We start from the raw sequence: 27,395 nt of genomic DNA, 5'->3' as shown, positions 1-27,395 counted from the left end.
TTAAATATGAAATTAAAAAAGTGGTTGAATATTATTATTCACGGAAATTGACAGGAAAAATGATTGAAGGCAACAGAGTCATAAAAAAGGTCTAATAATAAAGTTGCATTGGGTTTAACGAAAGACTAATAATATTTTATCTGCTTCCAAATACATTGTAGAGGACTATAGACTGAGGCACAAAGACAAAGTTTGGTTTCCCTGCACTTCTTTCAACGATTGATCCCATAAGTGAAAATTGAAGACTTTCATTGTGTTTTTTTGCGCGTGGGTTTTTGCTTATATGACAACAGTACTTGGACAACAACTTTTTGAAAACAGCTGCAAAGGTGGAACTTTTAAAAAAAAACCTCTGACTCCTTCCCCATGTTAATAGTGAAAAACACAACTGCTAATGCACAAGCGCACCATGTGTGAGTCGATGGACAATAAGAACAATGTTCCCTCCAGCGTGCCGTGACTCCTAGCCCATATTCTCCTGGGACTTGGTAGTTTTATTGTTGACGGTCACCATAATAACAACTGAAGTTCATCGTCTGTCCACACGAATATCTGTGTACTCGTCATTGTTAACGCTAATAATGTATTGCTTTCCGCATGCATGTATGTGGTTTCCTTACGAAAGCAAAAAAAAAACTTGTGGAACATCATTTTGAGCATTTCTGACATTTCCATGTACACGGACATCATTGTTTTGCAAAACCCGACACAACTCAATGTTTTATAATATTTTCTTTTCCCTCTGATAAACATTAATCACCTTGCTCATCTTGTTGTCCGTGTCAAGTTAAAGGAACTTACCACTACAGCCACTTGGTGGTTGTTGTGTTTTGCCAGCTCTATCAGTTTGTGACCGTTGAACAGCAGGTTTTCTATGCAGCCATGGAAGCTCCTCTTGGAAACCACCGATTTCTGATGCTCGATTCTCCGGACTGCTCCCACTGTCAGCTTGATGGAAACAGCGCACGCACGATTATGTTAACAAAAAGAATGAATACATAGTCCTTTCTGTTGTGTTTTCTTGCTTGATGGTTCTGTGAGGCACCTGTTCGATGTCCCAGTGGCTGAACTCTGCAGGGATCTGAACTTTCTCCGTGTGTTTGTCCACGGTGAGATTGAGGTGAGAGCCACGTCGCTCCAGCGCCACATTGTGCCAGTGCTGATCGTCCAGCAGGCTGCCGAGCGAGGCCAGACGCTGGGGCTCGGAGGAGGAAGTCTTGTCTGGAGAACAGAAACAAAAAGAAGCAACGTGATGGTTAGAAGGGCAAAGGTGAAGAGCCATTTGACTGGAATGAATATTGTAATCTCTCCCCATCCCACAGAGACGATCATGACAGGGTCGCCCTCTCCCTTGTCACCGATATCTGCATAGTAGCATTTGAAACTGATGCCAAATATGTGATAATGCCTCATCTGAAAAAGGAAACATGTAGAGAGATCATCAATGATAGATGAGCACCAGCAGCTCTAAATTGTTGGATGCATTTCTGCACAAAGAACTGAGGGACAATCCTTGTGTTTCTGCTGAGCGGAGGGAGCGTCGAAATAGCTGAATACACCAAGTCATTAAAAATGTATTATATATTCTTTAGGGAGAGGCAATTCCAACTTCAGAGAGACAAACAAAAACTTTGGGAGATGATGGACAAATGTGTTTTTCTGATTTCCAGAAGAAAAAAACAAGAAACTTTATGGAGGGAAAGTTCACTTCACGGACAAAGAGGAAGACTTTCCTGTCAAGACCTTTGTTGTGGTGACATTTGATTACAGTGTGTACCAATAAAAAGAGACATGACGATCAATAACTGGGCAAGGATTGTATGACGTAAAAACAAATACGATTTCTTTTATGGCAATGATTACTGGAGCTTTATTATGTTGAAGGAGGTGGACAATAAAGGACAAAGACCTTAAGATGGAGCGCGAGACTGGATGGATGATTTGATTACAGTCTGATGGACTGAAGAGTTGGCACGGATCAATAGGAGTGATCAGAAGACAAACAAAGAGAAAATGAAGTGATATTTTTATATTGAGTCTTTGCTCTCTTTCCTCGCCTTTGCCGTCTGCTCCATCTTCATCCGCCCCTCCGCCGCTTTTTTTAATCAAGACTGGATCAGAAAGAGAAAATCATTGAGCATCAACAAATTCACGTTGAGCTTTATGATTGGCAGTAGATTGAATTTTTGAACAATGTCAGAAAAGTCCTGGTGCAGAATACAAAAGAGGCAACGTTATTCCCTGTCAACGAGTCCTTGAGCGCCATTTGAATAGTGATACAGGTCAAGGGAAATCAATAGGTTGGTTCCGGAAGGGATCGCGAATGTTGCGAGGAAAATCTTAACAAGGAGTGGGTCAGCAGATATGAAAATTTTTGAAGATTAGTGCGATAGTGGCACACGGCAAAAGTCACGGGGGTCGAAAATGTTTCACACCCTGCGAGCATCGATGTGCAGACTTGGTAGTTTTTATCATTGAGAGTCACCCAGGATAGCAATCTAACATTGTCTTCTGTCTATACGGATGCCCCTGTACTCCCACTCGCTGTGGTTACATGGACTAAAAGTAATCTGATTAAATTTGTATTATGTGGTGTGGCATTTCTAAATAAAACGACCAGTGCTCATCTCTTCCTGATAATATTTTTGAACCAGGAGAACATTTCTCTGATACTGCAGTTTTTAAACTTACTTTATTTGGTGTTCATGTAAACAGGACAATCTGATCCAAGAATCAGGAAAGAATTGTGTGTGTGTGTGTGTGTGTGGGGGGGGGGGGGGGGGGGGGGGGGGGTTCCACGCCTACATGTGAGTTCAAGGTCACTGCACAGACAAGATAAAGTAAATTACACAACATGCAACCTAGAATGGATATGGAGTGCAAAACAGGACTGTGGAGGAAGCAAATAAAAAAAAAAAAAAATGAAGGAGCAAAGCAGAAATAATGAGCAAAAGAAAGATGAAGGTCATCTGACCAAAAAAAGAGTGCAAAATATTACTTTTTTTCGGGAGAAAGAAAAATAAATATGAGACAGAAAGATGACAAGTGCGGAGATGAAAAAGGCAAACGCTCTTTTCTGATACAGTGAAAAATGGAGTGGGAGATCTGAGGGGACGAATCGAGATAAAAAAAAAATATCCACAAAGGAAAACAAAGGAATTCACAGAGCAGCAGAAGAAAGGGGATGCAGGAAAATATGTCATGCATCTTTACAGCTTCTCGTCTGTCATTCCTGGGGATGCCTTTAACTTCCTCTGGCTGTGATGCACTCTCTCTTTCTGATGAGAAAGCATTACAAAAAAAAAGATGACAGCCTTTTTTCTGAGGTGACAAATGTCTCCTCTGAAGATGCTTTTATAGCATCTTTACCTTCTATAATGTGACGTTTTTTTCAGGAAACGATGCACATGTGAGACGGGATTAGCCTGCAGCGCTTCACACTAGATTGGATTGGACTCAAATGTGGGTGAAAATTAATGGCAAGCAGGGGAAGTATGACCAACTAAATAAATAATGAAACACTTTATGATTCCAAACTGAAAACATAAACCGCAGTTTATTCAGTCTTTTTGACTTTAGAATGTGGTGATAATGAATCGGAATAAAAAAGAAAGTAAAAGAAAATAATTAACATGGAAATTTTATTTTCTGGAGCATATTAATGAGGTCCAGCTTGTATCTTACTGTTTCATTCACTATTTTTACCGCTGCACAGTGGAGTAGTCGTGAGTTCTCATCTCACAGTTTAAGGCCACGTTTATACAACGCTTCAAATTAAAACGAAAGTTTTTATGTTTAAAAACATGCATTTGAGGCCGATCAGTGATTTAAAATTACCCTGTGGTGGACATGTGGGAATGATTATCTGTTTATTTAGGAGCAGTGAGGTTAAAGAAGCAGAATTGGGATGAAAAGTCAGCAAGTTGGAATCCCACAGCTGACAGGTCTGTGCACAACCCGACTTAGAACTGAAATAAAGCAGTAGAAAAAATGGAAAGTAAAAGAAGAACAATAACAGAAGCATCAACCAGACATAGAAAGACAACAGGAATCATGAGGGAATAAAGGGAAGAAAAGTCAAGAGTTCAGTAAACAATGCAAAACGTAAACCAAAAAAACCCCCCCAAAAAAACAGAACCGCAGTTTAGGTCTGACAAGGTTAGCATTCGTTGCATTTTCACCACAACAAACCCCCAGAAAATATGAAGTTTTGTTTTGTTTTTGTCACAATTTCTTGAAGCATGGGCAGATGGGTGCAATTATAAGACAAGCTGACAAACACAGCCGCAAAAGACAGATCTGCCCAAAGAAAAGAGGGTGAATATGGGGCTTTCGCTGTCCAGGCGTGGACTCCAAATAAAGGATTATGTGGATCTGTAATGGCTGGATACATAAACAAGCAACTGTTTGCTCACAATCAACTTTACAGGCCGCCTTCTGTTTTTGTATGATTTGGCCCGTGTGCCTTAATTCGGGACATCTTGGTGACAAAAAGAGAAAGATTTGTGTTAATGCAGATGGCAGTGATGTGGACAGAGGGAGGGATGAGAGACAAAGAGACAGAGATGTGAAACTGAGAGAGAGGATGGATGAATGGGTGGATCAAGGATTCCAGCAGCCAGATGGGGCGGTGATGATGAGAGGCATGCCATATGGTGATGATTCAGCATCGTAGCCTGACAACCTCTGGTTTTAACCCCTCTACACACACACACACACACACACACACACACACACACACACACACACACACACACACACACACACACACACACACACACACACACACACGCATACACACACCTGCCGTGCCCCGACCCGTGGAGAGTCCAGCTCTAACACATGCCAGCAGAAAATGAGGACGATCTATCATGTCTGTAACGAGACTGGGCTGCAGCAGCAGAGCGAGGGCGGGGACTTCAGTCAATGAGGCGGCCGCCTCCACGACCAGAAAACTTTATTTAAAAGGCATTTTTAATGACCTCGACCGACAAACATATGCTTTGTACCAACATCTGGTAGGTTTTCTATACACACACATATATACAATATATACATATATAATAGGAGACATGAAGCAGCCTGAGATTATAACATGAACTTCACTGAGGGACTGTTTACATGACAATGGTGGTCAGAGCCAGTGAAAACACAACTTTTTGAGAACATCTTTCACGGTGGAATTGAAAACGCTCAGGCTTCGTCTCTGTGTACACAGTGGAAACACAACAATTGCACACGACGGCCATAGTAAATCGTTCTTCTGCACATGTACAAGTAGATGGACAATGACAACATGGACAATAACAACTTAACAACTTGAGTGTCATGACTCCCAGTCCATATTCTCCTGGGAGTTGGTAGTTTTATAGTTGAGAGTTACCACAATAACAAACCCACTTGGTCGTCTGTCCACACAAATGTATGTGTACTCCATTATTAATGTTTATAGTGAACAAACAACAGCACCCACTATTGACCTAACATGCAAACTACATCGTTTTTTTTCTGCTGTTCCTGTGTAAACAGACATCGTTTTGTGAACGTTGCAGTTTAATCGCAAACATTTCCAGAAATGAAGATGCAAAAACTATGCGATTTGACTTGAAACGATGTCATTTAAACATGGCCTTTGATTATAAAATACATGAATATGATATGGTTTGGCTGGTTTGCCAGCGAAGTATTTCTCGCATGCTGGAGTAAAAACACATTAGCAGAAGGGGGATATCCAGCTCAGAGAGGCTGTATTTCACTGTTTATCAGAGCATTCCAAACCCTGCATGTACTAAATGCGTGATAGTTGATCAGATATCTTAATTCCACTTGCTATTTGCAGTACAGTGAAATCATTTCTCAGATTACTTGACATCTTGTTACCTTCTCTGAGCAGCAGCAGTAGTTTTCCTCGCTCTAACTCCAGACCGAGGCGCAGTCCTTCCCGTCCCTCCGCCTGCAGCAGCGTCCCAGAATTCATCAGGGTTTTAAACTTCAGGGTGAAGACATCTTTCGAGGTCCGCCTCGGGCCGGGGCTTGACCTGTACACCAGACTGCTGCCACCATGAAAACTCGCCACATCAGACGCTGGAAACAGAAAGCAGACAAAGCTTCATGTAGGCCAGCGGGTTTCACTCCGCCGGATGGAAGTGCAGAGACATTGAAACCAAAAGAAAAGCTCCATCATCGTCCTGATTTAGTGACCAGGAAATAACATGTTTTAGTGCAGGGGTGCCAAACATATGGCCCGCGAGCCAAAAGTGGCCCTCTAGGAAATCAGAATGACAGCTACTGTAATTTTCATATCGGTGTCACTGTATCTAATGTACTGAGGATTACGGCATTTTAGAAAAGGATAAAATAAGACACAAACCAAAACATTTTGTCTGCTTTAGTTAAATCTAACTACACTCTCAACAATGTATTGAAATGAATGTAATCCTGATGTGGTGAATTAAATCTTAACTTTAACATTTTTGTTGCCTTCTTTTTCTCCTTTTTATTTCCTATTTCATTCGCATAGATTAACTTTACTGTGATTATTATGTATAAATGTGACCGGACAAGCGTTCACCCTGCATTGATCCAATCAACAGCAAACACCACCTACGTTAAGACGGTTGTTGGGTTCATTATATTTTCTCAGTGAACAAGTTAAAGTTACGATGAAGAAGCTGTGATATAGTGCATGTCTATCTAAAGTTGAAAAGTGAGAAATAGATGGTCGTTTGGTGAAAACAGTTTGTGATGTCAACTTTTTTTCGTCTCGTTGCTGCTGGCATCAATGCTGTATATAAACTGTGAAACGTATCAAACAAAACCACTGAAATCCTGTGATAAGATGGTGTCGGAAGGAGAACACTTGATAATAAGCGGCAGGAAACTGAGGTGTGGTCACACAGTGAAGGAGACTGAGGGGCCTCATTTACAGGCTCACAAGTACAGATCGCACTCACAGTTGATTGCCCCTCCTTTTCAAACAGGTCTAAAAACAAAGTCGGTAAAAAAAGACCTCATCCAAATCACATTGTATCCTGCATATTAATCTTTTTGCACAAAATCCTCGCAGGATTTTTCAAGATGTGGCTCGCTTGTCTTGTATTCCATGTTCAAACAAACTAAATCAATAGTATGTGTTAATGTGTGTGTTTTGTTCATCGGCTCACACGTGTGAATAACAAGAGTGTGCAAATACATGCAAACTCTTGTTATTCACACGTGTGTGAATAACAAGAGTGTGCAAATACATGCAAATGTTAAATAGATACATGTATTGAGGAGATGGAGAGCAGGGAATCTTAAAGCGTAGACAAACTTAGAGGAAAAGCGTTATATACAGTAAGCGAAATCCTTTTACAACACACGATTTATTACATTTACTCAACAGTAAATTAATGATTCGAGTGTTCAAAAAAAGTTTAAAATGTCATTAATGTTGAGTTTGGTGAATTAATGTTTTCCTCTAAGTCAAGGGTCTGTAACCTTGATGACCAGAAAGTCATTTTTGCAATTTTCTAACACCCAAAATGTTTTGTCTTGAGCCACAAAACGTGTTAATTATCAGAAGTGAGAGAAAAAGCAAAACATCTAAAAAATAAAAAATATGATCCATACTGAAAACTGATGTTGGATTAATGACTTTTCATACCTACAATTTTCTGTGTACATATTGAATTAGGTTTGTTTTGCTTTTGTGGCAAATTTGAACAGTTTTTACTCTTTTATTCCACATATTTTCCCGCTTCAGTAACATTAGTTATTTTACCATTTCAGCTATTTATAAATGATTAGAACAGCTTTAGCTATGTTAGCAATGTTAACATTTTTGTTTTAATAATATTCACATCACCATTTTAGCAGTTTTTCCATTTTTTTTATTGTTTTTTCGTAATCCAAGCTGTTTTCGCTGTTTTTAGCAAATAACATAAACTGAATACATAAAATGAAAAAAAAAAAATGAATTTTTTTTAACTTATGAGCTCCTGTAAAAAGTTGATCCAGCAAACACGGTGCAGCCATGGTTGCCATGGCGACAGAGGACTCCATTCCCACATGGCGAGCCCAGGCCGGTGAGGAGACTTACTGTAAGGACAACCGTAGGTCTCCAGCCGGAGTCCGATGCGTCCGCTGGGATTCCAGTCCAGCGGGAGGAGACGGAGGAACCGAGCGACGGCCGGCTGCTGCAGCTTGTACTGAACCACGCTGTCCGCGTTACTGTTACCTGGGAAGAACTGACAGAGACACAGCTGCGATGAGAACAAGTCAACACACATCAAAAACCCATAAAACATGAGATCGCTATGTTCTCACATCATGAATTCTCTGTGATCACTGCTCTTTCTTCTTACAGCGCTCTAAAAACTTCAAATCGTTCCTTTTTGTCGCAAAACTTTCAATGTTTCTTTGCATGAACTCAAATTTACTTTAAATTTACTCGCTGAAGCGATTAAACTCCTGCTGTTGTGTTTCACTTGTGTCGTGACTTCACTGGAGAAATGTGGAGCATTGAACTCAAGCATTCAGATATTAACCACACATTAACCACACTCTGGCCAATTTGACATTGTTTACCCGGAGACGCTGTGATCCAAAAGAGATCATCGTGACAATGACCCCGCAAGATCTGCTTCTACAGATATAATAGTTTTTCTTTTTAATAGATATAATAGTTCCATAGTTTTACGTATGTATTTGTTCTGAACTGGCAACAAAAAGCCCAAAGTACGAACAGAAATCTGATCGTCTCTTTTTGACTCTGGGCAAAACGCCTGATGGATTATCTCTTTCCATATCTCCCATCTGGCAATCTATCATAATTACATCCCTCCCTTGAAGCTGACATGCAGGTTAACTGGCTCCCCCACTGCTGAAAAAAGCTTAGACGCATAATTAACTCATTAATTCCACCGCAATCATGTGAGGAGTACACGTGGAGCTACTTATATGATGAAGAGTGATGATTCTGTGTGACCTCAGAGGGTGTGTGTTGTTAAGTGTGTTACAATGACCAGTTAACACACAAATAGCACAGAAACCGAGCAGCATCAAACAACTTTGGGATCACGTGGTGCTGAACACGATCGCAGTCCATCAAAGCTTAATAAATAAGGGGACACACACACACACACACACACAGACACACAGATTCTTTATTGAGGTGAATGTCATGACCTGTCATCATTCTCACATAAAAAAATGTAATTCCCCATTTGTTCAGCTTGTGTGATTGATTGTATCTGAATTATGCGTATGCTCTTTATATAATTCAACACATTGCACAGCAGGGACTCATGAATGACATTCACGGGCTAAGTGTGAGCTTTAATTCGAGACCAAGCAGCTGCACGTCGCTATTTCTATCAAGTAATGAAGCAAAAACAGCCTTCAGTTCAATAAATGTCTCTGAGGATGAAACATCTGATTTACTTTTGGAACGTTTTGCAAGCTTTTTTAAAGGCGGATGGTGGGTGAGTTAGGGAGACAATAAGAACAGTCCAGATTCTCCTGGGACTTGGCAGTTTTATAGTTGACAGTCACTGTAATAACAATCTGTCCACTAGAATGTCCGTGTGCTCCCATTGTCAATGTTTATAGCGTGTCATTCTCTGCTCGCATGTGTGTGTGGTTCCATTCCAAAAACAATTAACGGCACCAACTCATGGCCTGGCATGCTCACTACATCGTTTTCAGCATTTCTTCCATTTGAGACGTGTCAAAAACAACCTTAGAGAGGCTTGATAGAGCCTGATATGTAACAACAACCCCAATTGTTATAAAATATCATTTAATAAAACCCTAAATGTAATAACTGGTTGATAATGTAACAAAAATATTGAGTGCGAAATGTAATTAAAAAAAAAAGAATAATAATAAGACCCAAAATGTAATTACTGGTTAATATTTTACAAGAATTAAAATTTCATCTTAATATTTTTAGTGCTTATATGTTATTTTGTACCGATGATTGGACAACAGAAGAGTATAAATGACTTGGGCAACAGCAGTCAAATATTAGCACCATAAAATTTATATAGATATATGGGTCGTTGTTAAACCGGCCTCTAAGAAGAGTGTGTCAAAGTTTTCAAACTGCACAAAGCTAATGTTCCTTTACTCTTGACTACTAATGCCCCATCTGTAATTGCTGGTGAATGATGGCTTCCACTGCTATAACATTGTGCTTTGTTGTGTTTGTTTGTCTTGTCCGGTTGCCACATATAGCTTCTGTTCCCGTCTGTACATTTTTTAAAGAAAAGTAGAGAGAAAAGGAAAAAACAAGGGTATAAAACACTAAAAGAAACTGAGCTCAACGAGCACGTCACTCTGTCTGGCAAACATCTACATGCAATTAAAAATATCTCACACTTCTTGTGATGACGATGCTAAAAACAACTTTTTTCCCCGTCTTTAATCAAAACGAAGAAAGAGGCAGAAAAGCGGTCTTTGCCGGCTCAGTATGTTTAAAGGGAAAGCTCAGAAGAAAACATGTTGTGGTTGAAGGAGCAGCTCTGCCGTCAGCTCTCGGAGCCTGGCTGGCGAATTGACAGAAGTTCAGAGCTACTTTGAATTGTGGCTGAGATTGCACAGAGTTTATGTAGAGTGTCAGTTCAACATGTTTTTTAAGCCGCGAGGAGTCGTCCTCTGTCCTCTGTCCTCTGTCCTCTTCAGTGCTCAGATTAGCTGGATTCCCTCGACATGAGGAAATTGCCTCGGCTTGATTTTTAATCAAAAGCTCCTCTTTCTCTGCAATGTAGCGTACGTGGCTTCGCCCTGATGCTCAAAGTGAATGCGGCCATTTCAGAGAGTTATTGAGAATATTTTGAACATATCTAAAGCTGGCTCGCATTTCGACATATTGAATCCAGCGCCACTCGGAGCAGCAACAAAATGGGAGATTTCCAAATTGCAGTCGCACATCACATTTAGAGACATTTTGTGTCTATGAAGTGGCTGGAGGAAATGTCTTAATACACTTGATACCTTCATGAAAGAAATCCAAAAGAGAACATCTCAGTTTAGAATATTTAGGTTGAAATCTGCTCCTGAGAAAAGAGATCATGTGATCATGCATTATTTAGGCGACAGGAAGAGGAAAGTGTCATATTTGAGTGTGTTTTACCCTGGTTTTTATATTTGTTTCTTTCTCCATGTTTTCTCACATTGTTCTGGCCTGAATTCCATCTGTGTTGATTATCCTCACCTGTGGTCGCTTCAGTTCCATTTTGCTCTGCCCTCATGTCTTCCCCTGCGCTCCGTCTCCTGATTACCCTTGATTGTTCTCAGCTGTGCCTCGTTTCTGTCTCTATAAGTAAGGTTTGTCAGGTTGTCTCACTCCCATGTGCCTCTCCACATTGCTTCACCCTGGGATTTTTATTGTTTTTATCAGTTTTTCTGAAAATCTCTATTCTGTTTTTGCGTATTTGAGTCCCCTGTCAATGCTTTTTAGCACAAAGTCAGTTTGATTATTTGAGGAGTTTGAAAATGTAATTCATCTCCATAATTATAGTTGAAGTACTCGGCCACAACATTACGCTCTGTTAGCCAGTTGGACATTTATGTTGCTCTCATAATTCATAATTGTCAAAGTTCGCCATTGTCACTCTGTGCAATTTAGAGGCAATATTTAACATCACAAAAGTGTATTTGGATACTGGGGGAACTCTATGATCTGGAGAAATTTTCTCAAGACAATGCAGATGCCACCAAAAAAATAAAAATAAAACGTAACGATATTGGCCACATGGTATCTAAAATTACTGATGCCACTTCCAATATTGTGTCAACATTAACGCTGCTGCCAACAAGCTGAAGTATAGTAGCTTGGCACAAACATTAGGCTCAGGCCACGTTTACATGTACCCGGGCTTTTCAAAGAAATTGAAATTTCCCCCTTGTTTAAAAAAAAATAATAATAATATTTACATGGACCTGCATATATGCCTGGTTCAGAGCTGCTCTGAGCATGCCAAACCTGTAGGGGGAAGTGTTGTGAGAAGCATCAAGCACCCATTTAAAAATCTGTACGCATTAGACTTCAGGTTAATGGACTCAGAACGTTTATCAAATGTTCTTAATAAACATCACTTCCTCCTGTTCGTTCCTTCAGTGTCACTATCATGATTACACACTACTTAAAAATGACATTAAAGGTGTTCTTGTGCAACATGCAACATAAAAACACTCCAGACACGCTTGTATTTTTCCAGGCCAGCTTTCGCATCAGGCCGCCCTCCAGACTGCTCTGCCTGGTCGGGGCGTCTTTGTTTCGCTCTGCGTCCGTCAGCTGCAGCTTAAGTGTTTTGGCAACAGGTCCGCACAGTCAGCAGTGCTCTTTCATTGGTTCATCCATTATTTATGAAGAGTCAAAGGCTTCTGATGACTGTGATTATCTCTGCAGGACGTGCATGATGGGCTGATCCCTGCAGACTGGCAAACACTAAACACCACCCCGTCTCTAAATATGAGTGCGGTGGACAGGGGCAATTAGCTGTAATTAACCTGAAGATACTGATAGTACAGTTCAAGCTCCACGTTTATGCACAGTATTAAAAGTTAATGCAGCTCAGTTGTTTACATGGTTGAACAGGAATGAAGCCGGATGGACTCACCCCGATGCTCTCCTCCTGTCTGTACTGCTTCCAGTTGTGTCCTGTGTCGCTGAACATCAGCAGGTAGGACGACAGCCAATCAGAGCTGCCGTAGCGACCCTGCGTGGCCACGGCGGTGATCTTCGTCCGCTCGCCCAGATCCACCTCGAGCCACTGGGAACTGTCTGAGATGAGAGGAGACCAACCTCCAGCTCCTGCACACACGACAAATCAAATAAGTTTTATTACATTTCTATCTAGATACAGATGATGCAGCAAGTTGTTCTGTAGCATGTGTGAGGATCTCTTTGGAGAAACACAACAACGTTTGAGGTGAAAACACGTTAACTACGGCCGTGGTGCACATGCTCAGTAGCAGCAGGCCTTTGTAGATGTAGGGATGGACTACCATTTGTTGTAGGCTAGCAAATTTTTTTTTTTTCTTATTTTACTTTCCTTCTCAGGGATACTTTTGGGGGAGGATTTATACGAATGTTTTATTTGTTGTTCTGACATTTGGTCCACCCTGTATGTCGATAACTTCTTTTATTGGTTGTAAATCAGAAACATCATAATAAATGTATTTCTGGCTGGCACCAACTCTCTCTCTCGCCGCCTTCCCCTTCATGTTCTGCTCCGGCCCCAACTCCGGGGGCATAACACGCTCAATAATTCAATCTTCATACTGCAGTTTGCTTGTGGCGCTAAAGCAGATTGGTTTCATTGTTGGGTGCTGCAAAAGTTTTGGACTGGAGAAAACTGAATTCTAAAAAATGATTGTAATTCAGATTGTTTCTGTATACAAAGAAAGTTTTGGAATCATCATCTAAAATATGTTTTGTGATTCAATTTCAAAACCAATTTGCAACATTGTTACAAACCTGTGGCCTTATTTATAAAACATTGTGTAGGATTCCTACTAAAAATGAACGTACACCCAAAAGCTGAAAATGGGGTGCGCCCAAAGTTTTTCAGATCGGCAAAACTGTGCGTACGCACATCTGCACGCACTTTCCTTTTAAAGTCCACCTGGAAGGTTGCACAGTTCATCTCCTGCCCTTGATACGCCCACTTTTCTACCATAAATAGTCGATGCGAAGTGCCTCGTCAATATTTTTGCATCTCAATCAGCCTGTCGATCACCGGCATTTGATGCTAAATTCTGTCGAAGAAGACGAAGAAAAGGAATCTTATTGAGAGCGAAATAGTCATGGTGGTGGTGGAGGTCAGGAAAATTATCTTATTTGGAGGTCATAAAAGTGGCATCACCAATAAAAGAAAAACGAGTGATGAGCAGCATGTCGTCACCGCTGGAAATATTGTGAGTCACAGAGAGATCAGTGGCTGCAGAGGTAGAGAAGACGAGTCTGATGCGAAGGAGGAATTCAGAGGAGGAGACTGACATCATGAGGGCAGCACCCGAGCACAAGGCACCCGAGGTGATTAAGCACCTGATTCCCACACAGTGCCACAGTGTTTAAAAATAGATGCAAACTTTAACAACACAAGCATTTTCAGGAGTAATGAATTAAATTGGCTGTTGAACATCAAGCAAAAGTATTTCACAAAATCTGGGAGATATGCACATTTTTGCATATTTGTGAATGGACATGTCTTAAATTGATGGTGTGGAACTTGTTTTGCACATCTTTTAGATAAAATCCTTAATGTGTCTTGTTGGTTGATCGGCTTTCTCATGTGTCCATGCAACATCATGCACAAACCTTTAGTAGATCAGTAGATGTGACTTTTACAAAGTATGCACCACAACTTTAAAAGAGCCATTTTGTTAGCTGAATAATGAGCACATCCCATATAACGAATATAATCTTACTTGATAATAGCGATACATTTGAGTTTGTATAACTACAAACTCAACTTTTTGGTATTCGTAGGAACTTATGTGACATGATGATTGAAAGCAAACCTCATCAACCATCTCAGTGCAGTTCTTTTGTTTACAACCACATCTCCTCTGCAGCTAGTAGAAGAAAAAGACTCTAAGATAGCATTCTCAGAGGAAACAGAATATGTGTTTAGAGTAAACATAATACAAACCCTTTTTTCTATCAAGTCCAGTAAAGTCATTCGCCTCATCTTGAACATTGTTACACAGATGTTTTGTTCCTGATAAACAATAACAGACCACAGACCACTGAGTCGCTCCTTTTTTATAGTTTCCCAAACAAAGCATCATCAGTAAAAGCAAGCAATTGCTGCATATTGATTACATGCTCAACCATTTCCAACCTTTCCCAAATATTGAGATACAGAGAGGCTGCGGTAGGCTTTATTGATTAGCTTTACAGTTTGCTGGCAAGACGAGATCTTTTGCTCTGATCATCAATAAGAGCATTGATTAGTTTTACAGTACCAGTGCAAATACATTTCCTACATTACATATCACCAATGAGGAGTTGTGTGGTATTCATACACTTATTAGGAAGAGTTAGAGGAGAAAGGAAAAGCCAAGTCCCGCCTCAGAGCTCAAACACCAAATGATTGAAAGAAAAGGCTGCTGACCAGAATCCTGCTGAGTCCACAAACGTACACGTGCTTGCAGTATTCCTCACTTCATTTCTCCATGACTTAGCCCCTTGACAGTATGACTTTCCACACCATCAATTTCACTCTTAATTTTTCCTTTTAATCGAAAGAGATCGGTCTCTACAATGTGCTAGAGAAACACAGTTTGCTCTCCTACATTTCTGCACACTTATACATTCAGAGGCAAAGAAAAAGCATGAAAAATAAATGTGAATTTCACTTGCTTTTTCTCTAAAGTAGCAGCAAGAAAGAAAACATAACAGAATCATGAACACAATATGTCTGAGGTCTCAGGAGGACTGTACCAAATATTTGATTTTGTTGTCAGACCTGGAGGCATACAAAGCAATTTCCTCAAAGGCATTTTGGTACCATTTGTGGTGCTGCTTGATTCCTTCAAGACAGGAAGCAGAGGCCACAGACAACTCTCAATGATACTCGATTCCGCCATCTGTGGATATAGTTGCATAAGCGTTCAGCTAATGTCCATATTCAACTACATGACTGCAAAGCCTTCCAGCAAAGTACTTAATAGTGTCTTGATCGGGCCTGTTTCTGAGTACGATACATATCCTGATGACGAGAGACATCACTCAGTGGCAAACATAGAAAAAGAAATATGTCTATCATCGCGTAAATAATTAAATAAAACTGAGACCCTGAAAATACATTGTTAATGCATTTTTGTTATCAGAAAAGTTCAGCAATGGGAAGTTTCAGCATGCACACAGAGAAGGAACGGTCAACACACTTTAATGAGTGGACAACCTGCCAAAAGCGAACAACGGACAGGTTTTCCTGGCAAATTTGAAGCTGTCCTAAAATGGCCAAAATACTAGGGCTGGACCAGATTATCCGAACAGTCGGCCGTTGTGGTGTCCGAATATTAATTCTAAGACATGATGAATCACCACCTCCCGGCAGCTTGGTGCTATGCTGTGACTCCTCTCAGCTTAAGTTCAACTTTCATTTTACACCAGGGGAGTGAAACATAAGGCCCGTGGGCCAAAACCATTTTTTTTTGACATTTCACTGAATTTTGCACCTGAATGTTTCATTAAAATTGACTTGATGTTGAGATCACAGACATTTTGTAGCAGAGAAGACAGAGTAGTAGCATTTTGTAACACTGCCTCTGCGAGCATCGTATCAATCCTGTGTTGCTTTCTATTTGTCCTGACATTTCTTAGATTTCTTCGCAGATTTTTGTCAAGCTGACTTGTCCGTTGCTTTTTGTTGTGATATGACCGCTAATATTGGACTTTTCTAACTGCTAAGTCCCCCAATTCCCAGTTGCATGAACGCACCATCAGCAGGACAGCGAGAATGGAAATTTTACCCAGCTGAGCCATGGTTCTGTACAAACTACCCAATGGAAACCGACGCCTGATGGAAGTAGTAAGCTTAGAGACAAAGGCAAAGTTTTATGGCCCAAACAGTATTTTTCTGTAGCAGTAAAGAGCGGCTCCATTGTTCGTCAACCAGGACACATTAGCATTCATCTATCCACCAGAGCCTTCGCTCCTGCTCTGTGGTGTTGTTGTGCTTTTTCCAAGACACTGAGCGGTATCCTACTCCAAAACTTCCCAGACTGAAAGAAGACAAATGCAATGTGGCTTCAGTTCCACGCATTGTTTCCTTCTGCTGTCCCATGTTTCACCTGGCTTTGGCACTTTTTTTGGAAAGTGCAATAAAGTATAAATACCAACAAAAAAAAAGCAAATAGACAATAAAAGTCAAGAGGAAAACGTTCACATTTCACGTTCAAATATTTGAGTGCTGCATCATAGTGACAAGAGTCTAGTGGTAGTGAAAGGTCAAGTCTGTCGCAAAAGCCACTTGTATTCATCATGTTGACATATAAAAGTATTTTTTTAGCTGAAGTCTAAATGCTAGTATGTTAGGTGTGTCAAATTAGGCCGGTCTATTTGGATCTTATAATGTGCCAATTCTATTTATTTCTCGCCTTGTAGTACAGAGAATGTACATTGATATATATTGACTTCAAACTAAGGCCTCAGTTACACGACAACAATTCATGTGAAAACAAATAATTTCAGCATTTTTTATTTTAGAAAATATTTGCATTTAGATGTAGGCAACGTTTTGAAAACGATGCCCGTTTACACTGAAACGACAGATATACTGAAAATGATGTCGTATTCATGTTGAGCCACTGGTAGGTAATGAAACCACACACACACACACACATGCAGCAGATAACAATACACTATACACATTAACAATGGGAGAAGGCGGACATTCATATGGACAGACAACCAAGTTGGATTCTTATTACGGTGACTGTCAACTATAAAACTACTAGGAGAACATGGACTGGGAGTCATGACACTGTTTTACTTGTCTATCTACTGAGGATGTGCAGAAAAAAAACTATTTACCATGGCCGTGGTTGCCGCGCGTAGTAGCAACATTCACGATGTTTACATGCAGGTGGAGCCCAAGCATTTTCAGAAGGTTATGTTTTTATCCATCTCCACTGAGATGGATTTGGTTACTTCTCAAAAAGTTCAACCTTGGGGGGCTGTTTTCAAAAACTGGTGTTGTCAGTGACATTTTGTGTTTTGACTTGAAAACAGTGACAAACGCCTGTTGCTACTCTGACTGCAACATACCCAGATCAATGCTAAATTGCTACCAACAAGGTAGCTGGGTTTTACTACGACCGACATCCGATTCGTTTAATTCTGATTTTCTATGTTGTGGTATTTCCTCTCCAATGGACAAATTACAGGCCATTTTTGTTCCACTGACCATTTGTTCCACTGGCCAAGCAGAACATATGTGTGTCTGGTGGAGGTTTGACGCTTAGTCAAGTGCTTATTAGCTTTGGCCTATAGCACTTTAAAGATCAGTGACAGCAGAACAAAAATAAAAGAGGGAAACACCATGACCTTTACTCATGAGGACCGGGCTGTGGAGGAAAAGAAGAAGAAGAGATCAGAGAAAACGACTTGGAAACTGAGAGGCGTTACAGAAACTGGCTGCGTCCACCCTGTCAGACTTAATTGAAACTGAGGTGAGCTGATGTGCCGCTGGTCTGAACACTTTCTATAACAGCTGTCACTTTAAATCAAAGGCATTGCCATGGTTTTGGTCTCTTGACACCTGTCAAGAGAACCAACTCTAACCGCCCACAGAGAAATATAGTTACAGTTAATTATGGTGATTAGGAGGGGGTCGCTGCACTGCCAGCCAATTAGAAGCCTGAACTCCCCCTTGGCATGACCAATCAAGGAACAGAGAATGGTAGAAGTTGTATGTCAGTAGTAAAGTATAAATAATAATGTACTTTGTGGGAGAAAATAAGCATTTTAATTGTTTAAATGCTTAAGAGAAGTACGTTGTTTTATTCTTTATCACATGTAAGGTTTGACAGCAAGATCCCAAACAAAGTTTCCCTCCTAGCTCGTCACACCTATTCAGGTTTAGATATGTTGTCCTGACACCCTTTCAGAAAACTTGTTCTTGGACCTGTGAAGTTAAGTATTTAGCTAAATGACTTCCCTTTTCGTGAAAAGGGTTAGGGTAGCACTACATTCATCCATCTTCTAAACCACCTTATTCAATCCAGGCTTGTGTTGGACTCAAGCCAATGGAGTCCAACTACACCCTAAACTACACCCTAAAAACAACTATTTGAAACCAAGAGATGAGCTGAAATTCATTGAAAAGCTCCCAAAAGCACAGTTGTGATGCTAATTATTGTTTTTGTCCTTGTTTCCAAATTCATATTGTATTTTCATTACTATTTGTACAATGTAAAGGAATCATACATAGTTAATTAGAATTTTTTTTTTTACATGTGTCATCCATTCAGTTTTATAATAATTTATTTCATTGGCCATCCTGCTCCTGCTATTCCTCCTGGTTTGGATCAAGCTTCAACCGCAATTGAGTTATCCACTGAGGCGTGAAAGACTGAAGGCCTAAACCTCTGTAAGGCGAGAGCACTCACCAATACAGCACCATGCAGCCAATAATTAGTAATATTGAATGTCCAATTTTATGGTCACAGGATTAAAATTAAAGTGTGTTACTCAACAACACATACAAAACATGAGGAGGATTTACGCTCTCGCTTCTCTATCTGTGCAAACTGACATCTGAAACCAGCTCAATTTGTCTTCGCCTTGTCACTAGAGCAAGGAGTAGGTGTACATAACGGGCAGAAGAAAAACAAGCCGGTCAAGCTGAACAGCTCGCCTTTTGCTCTGCTGATGAAGGGGAGAGCAGACCTGACATGGAGCTGCTGTGGGCAGCAGCGCCGCTACGAGAAGCAGATGGATGGATAAGTAAAGAAAAGATGTCGGCGTCATTAATAATGCACTGATATTCCACCTGACAGGGACACACAAAGAGAGAGGCACGAGTAAAATGAAGAGTCATGAAGAAATGAAAAAGGCTTCGCTGGGGGAAGAAGTGCTGTTGTGGCACGAGTCAGGTGGAAAAGTGGACCAGATATGAAGGCATCTGAAAGGGAAAACCTGCAGTGAAAGCTCCTCATTTGCATGTGAATGACAAACCCGGATGGTAATTTCAGCAGCCTGATAACATGTTGGAAGGACTCAGAGCCTAATAGGCTCCATGCGGCGGCAGGATGGGAAACGTTGGATGTCTCCAGCAGGCAGAGAACAACATGTTTCCACTCTTGCTTAGGGGTGGAGGAACACCGGAACTTTGTGGGAGCGATTCAGTGCACACTGAACACACACACTCACACCTATAAATCAATACTTGATTAGCTGGCAATCGTAACGCACACAACCACGACAGGTTCCAATTAAAGTTAAATTCCACTTCTAAATCACGCTCATTTAGAAAGTGATTACAGTGGCACAATAGTTCTTTCTGAAGTCAGTTCCAGCATAATTGCAGCAGTATTGCTGATAATTGTCGGTGTTGCCTGAGAAAAGAGAACGTTTAAACACGCAGATTGTTATTAACATTTGGCAAAAAAGACAGAGCCGACTAAATGAGTTCTCACTGATGAAAATGTGACTGCAGATGGAGTAAAACTAATGATTACAACACAAAACAGGCTGTACAGACGAAAGGGAAACAATTTCCAGGGAAATCATGTAAATAAAAGCCGACAGACGGACTGAAAGAAAAAAAAAATCTGTGACCGGATAAAAAGAGACTGAGGGAAAAGTGAGCGATAAGCAGAGAGAATGGAAATGAAAAGGAGTCTAAACACAGAAGTGGGGAGCCCAGAAACACTGAGTGATTCATCATGCAGGTTTTTTGGTGGGAAAGACGTTTGTGTTCAATCAGCCTCTCGGAGCGTTTCATCCATTTTCTGTGGCCAGACGCAAAAATGATGTGACTACACAAAATACTGCGAGTGTCACCTCTGGAGAGGAGCTCTCTTAAAAGGAATGCATTTGTGTTTTCATGCATGCTACACATCAGACACGGGAACATTTTGCGCACAAGTGAAAACACCCACAACTGTTTGTGGTCATTTCAGTTAAATAATCTGTTAAATTGGAATTGGTGATATTTCATGATCCCACATTAAACACTTCACTTTTTCCAACTTTTCCAACAACTTTTGCCTCCTGAGTGTCACGACTCCCAGTCCATATTCTCCTAGGACTTGGTAGTTTTGAAGTTAACAGTCGCCGAAATAACAATCCAACTTGGTCGTCGGTCCACTAGAATGTCTTTGTACTCCCAGTGTTAATGTTCAAAGTGTATTGTCTGCACACACGTGTGTGTATAGTTTCACTACAAAAACATCCAACTGTGCCTATATGAAAATGACATTGTTTCTTCAGTGCTTCTTCGGTTTCCATGAAGATAAACATTTTCAAAACTTTAACCATGTGAATGCAAAGGCAATGCGCTTTCATATGAAAACTTGTCGAGCCTCTGTTAGATATCGGTCATATCAAGGTGGCGTAGGACAATTAGATGACCTCCTGATTGATCACTTCATTGACTGATCACAATCTAGATAGATAATTAAGATAGAATAGGGGTAGGGCTTGATAAGCAAGTTGCTTCTCCTTACTCTTTTACGGACAGCAATTATACAATTGTTATTATTGATTATTCTTGTTCCTGCCCTTGTAGCCAGGCACAAAGCATAATATCCTAGGTGGCCGTTTACTTTTATTATTATTATTTATTTTCTGCAGTTTTTTTCTATGAGTAACTAGGCCCCGCACCATTGGGAGCACGGACACAAAAAGCATATCGAAACATTTAGAACTGGAATATGAGGCAGGTACACAAAATCTCCTATGGAATTTTTTAGTTGACATTATTGTTGTTGTTGTTGTTGTTGTTATTATTATATTACTTTCTCATATTATTATTAGTACAAGGATTATTGTTTTATTGTCTTTTTTTATTTTGTATGTGTTCAGATGTACCAAACAATTAACCTTCTGAGTTCTCACAAGAACAGGAATTTATTCATTTTATATCCCCAAAGGCAGGACGGACACACACACACACACACACACACACACACACACACACACACACACACACACACACACACACACACACACACACACACACACACACACACACACACACACACACACACACACACACACACACACACACACACACACAGGCAATTCCACTCATGTCCATGGGAATCTTTCGAATCAACTTTTCACTTTAAATGCTTGTGGAAGCTGATGTTACCAACAAAAGCAAAATGAGAAAACAAGGAAAGCCACCAGCACTGGCAGTAATCTGGGTATTTCACTGTGAGGTGACAATGATAGCCTCTAAGCAAACAGTTTCGCTCATTATAATGTAAATCATCACTTTCTGAAATGCACTTTTCAGCTTGTTATCTTAACGCAGTGTTGCACAGATATTTTGTTCTTGTTTGAACATATAGATATTTTTTTAACCCAAAATATGTCAAAAAATAAATAAATATTTGTATGTGGTATTATTTTGTCCCTTTTGCAAGCTGTTGATACAAACTCATCTGCTAGTGTTTTGCTTATCTTTTGCAATTTGTGAGAGTTCAAACCATTTCTTGAAGTCCCAGACGTCACAGTGCTACATGTCTGGATGTTTGTTACTGTCAAGCAATTCATCCTCTGCCTGTAGACGAACTCTTTTCACAAAGTGAATTTTCCATTACTGTCAGCAGTTATGATCGAGAGTCTTGGAGGCAAAAGCCAACATTAAAGGATAATCTCATTTATTTCGCAGGTTGTATTCTAGAGCACTGATGATCTCTGTTCATTTAGTGAGTAAATGAAGTGAAAGTGAAGCTGCTCCTCTGAGAACAAGTCGAGGACGCCAAGGATCAGCAGCAGTCGCAGCAGGAGCTGGAAATGAGATGTGGGCGTTCATTTATTCATTGATTCCTGAGCAAACAGCTGGGACTGTGTGGGTTTTGCACCGGTAATACAGCAGAGAGGCGAAAATGTGACATAAATGTCCCTCCTGATTTACCAACAGTGTGTAGTGGAAGCGGTGAAATGACTGCTGAATCCCATTTATGACGCTATCAATAGTACAATGACCAGTCATTCAACTTCCACCTCTAATCAGAGTGCTTTCCCGCTTGAAAAGACTCTTATTAACCCGCTTCAAATATTTATGGTCAGACTGTGGAGAAAATCTTCAGTATAGTGGTGATATGTGTTAGCTAATAACAGAAAACCGAGGCTGCAATTCACACGGTTTTGCCATAATTGGAGAATAGGAGATCGAAAAGATGCTGCCTGCTTTAACGAGCCTCAATTTCTGGTGTGACATTTGGATGGTAAGGTCAAAAATTTGGTGTAAACAACATGCTGCCGGTTCGTAACGATTCAGACTGCTGCCAGAATAATAGTGTCCGCACTATTATCTTCACACACGCTGGGCTCCTTTACCATCCGTTGAGTGTCATTTAAACCCCCCGGCCTATAAGATCTTATCTGGTGATGGCTCCATGTTACAGAGCTCATGTGATCTCAAGCTGGGTTTTTGATGAGGACGAGGATGATGATGAATACACAAAATCACTAGTAAATGTAGTGGAAACACCTTTAAAATATGAAGGGAACTGAGATTTGCCTCATGAATGTGTAGCTGACAGTCCTGCAACATCCACAAGGTGTCATCACAGACAAAAGAAATTCAGATAATCATTTATACTTTCCGGAATCTACAGCGTGAACAATCTGAGAGTGAAAATGCCTCATCCAGTACTTGCAAGTTGTAACTCGTGAATATATATTCTGTACATATAGACCTGCAACCATTATGCCTGTTATAGTTATGGTTGTTCACTGAAAGTCAAGTCATAATTTTAATTGGTCACTTTATTTGCAACACACCCTGTTGTAGAAATGTGTCTTTAAATGAAGTCAATGCTAATCTCAAGCTTCACTTATTCATTTCTTATCATTATTTCCAGGGGTAACTAAAGCATGCTGGAGGAAGAAGCATAACAATCTCACCCATCTCTTACCCCCGTTGGAATAAATTGCCCGAGACTTCGTCTGCCACTTGAGTAATGAGTGTAGATCCCCGGCCTGCAGCCAAGTCAAGGCCTTTGTCAGATCCAGCAGTTTTACATAATGTAAAGTAGGAAAAAAAAAAAAAAAAAAGCAACTACGAGTATTTCTCTGGTTTAGAAAAGCTAAATATAAGCCAGCAATCAAAATCCAGCCTGAAAGCAGGTAAATAAATCCAGTCATCATTATTTATCTTTTACATTCATGTAAATATGTACATGTCATGTTTGAAAAGGAGGACATGTATTAAACACCTTGAAATGAAATTCCTTTTAACTTTGTTTTCTTTCACGTGTAAGCAAACAAAAGCAAGCAGACTGGCAGCGTTTAGTGTCGGGCTCAGCTGCTGCCAGATTCTGTCGTGCTCGGCTTCCTTCAGTTTCCCAGGTGGTGAGAATCATTCAGATCCAGATTAAGCCCACCTCACCCTCCCAGCTGAGTCTGGGCTTTGATGTCGGGATAAAGCAGTGAAGTCCATTCCCTGTGGAAAGCTTTGCAAAGAAAGAAAAAAAAAAAACAATCTTCGTTTTGTCAAAGCTTCACATCAGCATCCAGCAAAGGATTTCCTTCTGGGTTACCGTGCTGGACGAGCAAACACCATTTTTATTCATCCTACTGATTTAAGCCCTCAAAGAAAAGGCACCTATAGAGAAGGAAGGACGAGGCAGCTATCGGTCATTTTCACTTTTGCTTTGTCTTGTCTTTTAGAAATCATTGTGATCCACTTTGAATTTAACGATTTCTCTTTATTAAAACATTGGTGTTAGTAGAAGTCAATTCCTCATGGAGGTAAGAGTTTTCATTACAGAGTTGCTCTGTTGCAGTGGAAATTCTTTAATTAAGATCAGCACACAAACTGATTCAAGAGATGATTTACGTCCTCCTCAAGCCAGATTCATTCTCTAAGTTCCCATTTACACAACCTTTCAAGATTACAGGTTTTTGCGGATGGTGTCCATTTACATGGTAACAGAAGAGCTAATTACAACGCGCACAGGTGAGGCAGCAGCATTTACATGATGTGTCGTTTTTCTCCCGTCGACACGACAAAGGAGTCAGAGCGTTTTCAAAAGTTCCGACTTCGGAGCCATTTTCAAAAAGTAGCATTTTCAGTGGCTCTGAGTACCGTTTGAAGTGTAAATAGACCCGTTAAATGCGATGAAAGTTTTTGTTTTCACTTGAATTGGGGCCTGAAAGTCTGACTCCGAAACAAATTTACAAGCTGTAAGAGTTGCCACGACACTGTGTATCATCAGAAGCCAAATTTCTTTCAAATATGCTTGTATTTCCATCAATTTACCATCCTTTGTGCATAAGAAAACATAATGCCAAATAACTTAGCCCGCTTATCTTACTTATTGTGCTGCAGGACCACTTGTACATACGTACATTATCAAAGTACCGAACAATGCTTAGCGGAAACGCTTCCTTACCATCTCTCCTGTTGAGTTTGGCGAAGCCCGGTGCGTGGCTGCTGGACAGCTCGGAAGAGCTCCTGAAGGACGACGGCATCAGATTGGACACCAGCGGGCTGTCGCACGCATCTGTGAAGCAAAAACAGCATATGATACATGTGCAAGGTTGGAGCTTGATTTCAAATCCAACGGAGATCATTTTGAAAAAGCTACATTTTCCTTCAGAGTTCGTCGAGGAAATCAAACCGTTGGGAAGACTGCAGCGGCCTCTTACAGCGACGGACACACTAACCTTGGTTTTTTTTTGTGATTACTGATCGTAAACTGTACAGGCAACCAAATTATTGTACAAACACAACCATCGTTGTCACCAGGATGTACTGACATTGGTTTTGCTTTTTCATGCGTCTTTTAGTCAGCTGTGGCCACAGGAGTGCCTATATTTTCTCGTTTATTGTCACTGAAACACTCCAACATCAAAGAAAAGAGTAGCCTTGAGCTGAACCTGTGACTCAGCTGCAGCGCTGCTCTCTTACCCACATTGTTAATCCCATACAAGCCCGACCACAACCTGAAAGCCTCTGACTCAGGACTGTGCGGTTCAAGCTCAAATCTGACATCCCAAATATAATAGTCTTGTTTGCTTTTTTTTTTTTTTTCAAATCCGCCTTAGAAACTCACTTCACAGCATAAAATATTTAATTCCACACCTTTCTACTGCTTGGACAGTCTCATGTATATTTTTCATATTATCGATTCAACTTCTTTTACCTCACTGACATTTTGACAATCAGAACATTGTAAAATTGTTGGAATACCAAGAATTGGAGTAGAAATCAAATGAGTTACACAAGAAGAAGAAAACCAAGGTTTAGTTTAATCTGCTAGTTTTAGGTTTAGTATATTCTGCAATCACATTTTTTGCCATTCATAGTTCAACCCTTTCCGTTTTGCATCTCCGCATATTTGACTGATTAAACAAACAAAACAAAAAAAACAGATTAGAGTAAAACTCTGAAGGTTTTTGCCTTCAGAAAAAATTAACAGAGCTGAAAACTAGTGTCCTATTTTGGTAGCCTTCAAAAATGCCACAGAGAGCCAGGAGTAGTGACGCATTGTCAGTTTTAATTTTACTATTAAATGGAAATAGTCCTCTCCAGTTCCTCTCACGTCAATGAAATCTTAGAGTCTGAATTCCCGTGTGCATACTCTCGAACGGGAATGAAACCACAGTCAGAGTGGCTCAGAGAGGAGAGATCAGCAGAACAAACCACATGATCCCCCTCAGCAGGAGATGGATTATCCTCAATCTCTTAGCCGGAGTGGAAAATGCAGACAAATTGTTTGAAAATGCCAAAGTGATGCCGAGTCCTATTTCTAAATGATCACCTCCTTCAAGACACAGTTACTACATGGATATGACACCTAGTAAACAGAACGGGATGAGACTCAGAATGACATTTGGAAAGATAATCACAAAGAAGATGTCGTCGAACCACAAACTGTAAAAAAAAAAAAAAAAATTGCGGAGTTCAGTTTATATTTCATTGTGTTGCCAGATCACTAATGAGTATTGTCGTGGTGTGTGAAGTTGTAGGTCAACTCGAAATGGCCCAAAGCTGACAAGATAAATGAGTGCCATTATCACAGAGATGATATGATCTCAACAATAAATCAATTACACTTGCATGCATGTATTCAAGACCAAAGAGAACAGTTTGTTTGAAAAGCTTAGTCAAGCTACAAGCAGACTCGATTAAAAGCTCATAATGTTTGACGATAAACACAAAGCCTCCTGGAAGTTTACAAGCGTGGATCAAGTGAGTAATGTCTTGAAATTACAAGCAAGTAGCAATGGCAGAATTTCTGGAAGAGCCGCTGAGTGACACGTAGGGATGGGAATTGAAAACGGGTTCTTGTTGAGAACCACTTCCCTGTGTTTCGATTCCATGAAATCATTTGCCAAACTTACGAACTATTCCCTTATCAATTCCAGTGGGTGAGAATGATGTCACCACGCACAGCGACGCCACTCACCACTGCAGCCACCGCGAAACATGGCACCCAAGCTGCACAAATGTTTAAAAGTTTGGTTACATTTCATGAGGAAAGATGGGCAACAGGGCAACTTGCATCACTTGCAAAGCTGATATTTCATCAAAGGGAGGAAATATGACCGATACACAGAAACACTTGCACACACAGTAGCAATAACCTTTAATAAATGCCGCATTGTTATCGGCTCCGGATTGAATCTCAACCGAGCAGCAGCGGCAACGTTAGCAGGCCTTCTTGCAGTTCATACTGCAAGTCTAATTTCCAAATTAGTCAATAAGAGA

At 40.4% G+C, this 27,395-nt stretch overlaps 1 protein-coding gene across 1 annotated transcript in view; it reads right to left on the bottom strand.

Moving 5' to 3' along the window:
* cntnap3 (contactin associated protein family member 3) overlaps window positions 1–27,115 on the bottom strand; it is a gene marked incomplete at both ends in the record, with an annotated part of 72,311 nt that extends 45,196 nt beyond the window's left edge. The window contains 7 exons of the mRNA XM_080502972.1: window positions 802–948; window positions 1,046–1,221; window positions 5,881–6,084; window positions 8,081–8,228; window positions 12,606–12,799; window positions 25,075–25,185; window positions 27,094–27,115. Of these exons, the coding sequence (XP_080359098.1) occupies window positions 802–948; window positions 1,046–1,221; window positions 5,881–6,084; window positions 8,081–8,228; window positions 12,606–12,799; window positions 25,075–25,185; window positions 27,094–27,115 (1,002 nt within the window). The remainder of the gene's footprint in view (window positions 1–801; window positions 949–1,045; window positions 1,222–5,880; window positions 6,085–8,080; window positions 8,229–12,605; window positions 12,800–25,074; window positions 25,186–27,093) is intronic.
* Between the last annotated feature and the right edge of the window lie 280 nt (window positions 27,116–27,395).

The sequence above is a fragment of the Blennius ocellaris genome (genome assembly GCF_963422515.1).
Source record: "Blennius ocellaris genome assembly, chromosome: 10".
Taxonomy (NCBI): Eukaryota; Metazoa; Chordata; class Actinopteri; order Blenniiformes; family Blenniidae; genus Blennius; species Blennius ocellaris.
Note: the sequence above shows the minus strand (reverse complement) of the source record. Positions and strands in the feature narration are given on the sequence as shown.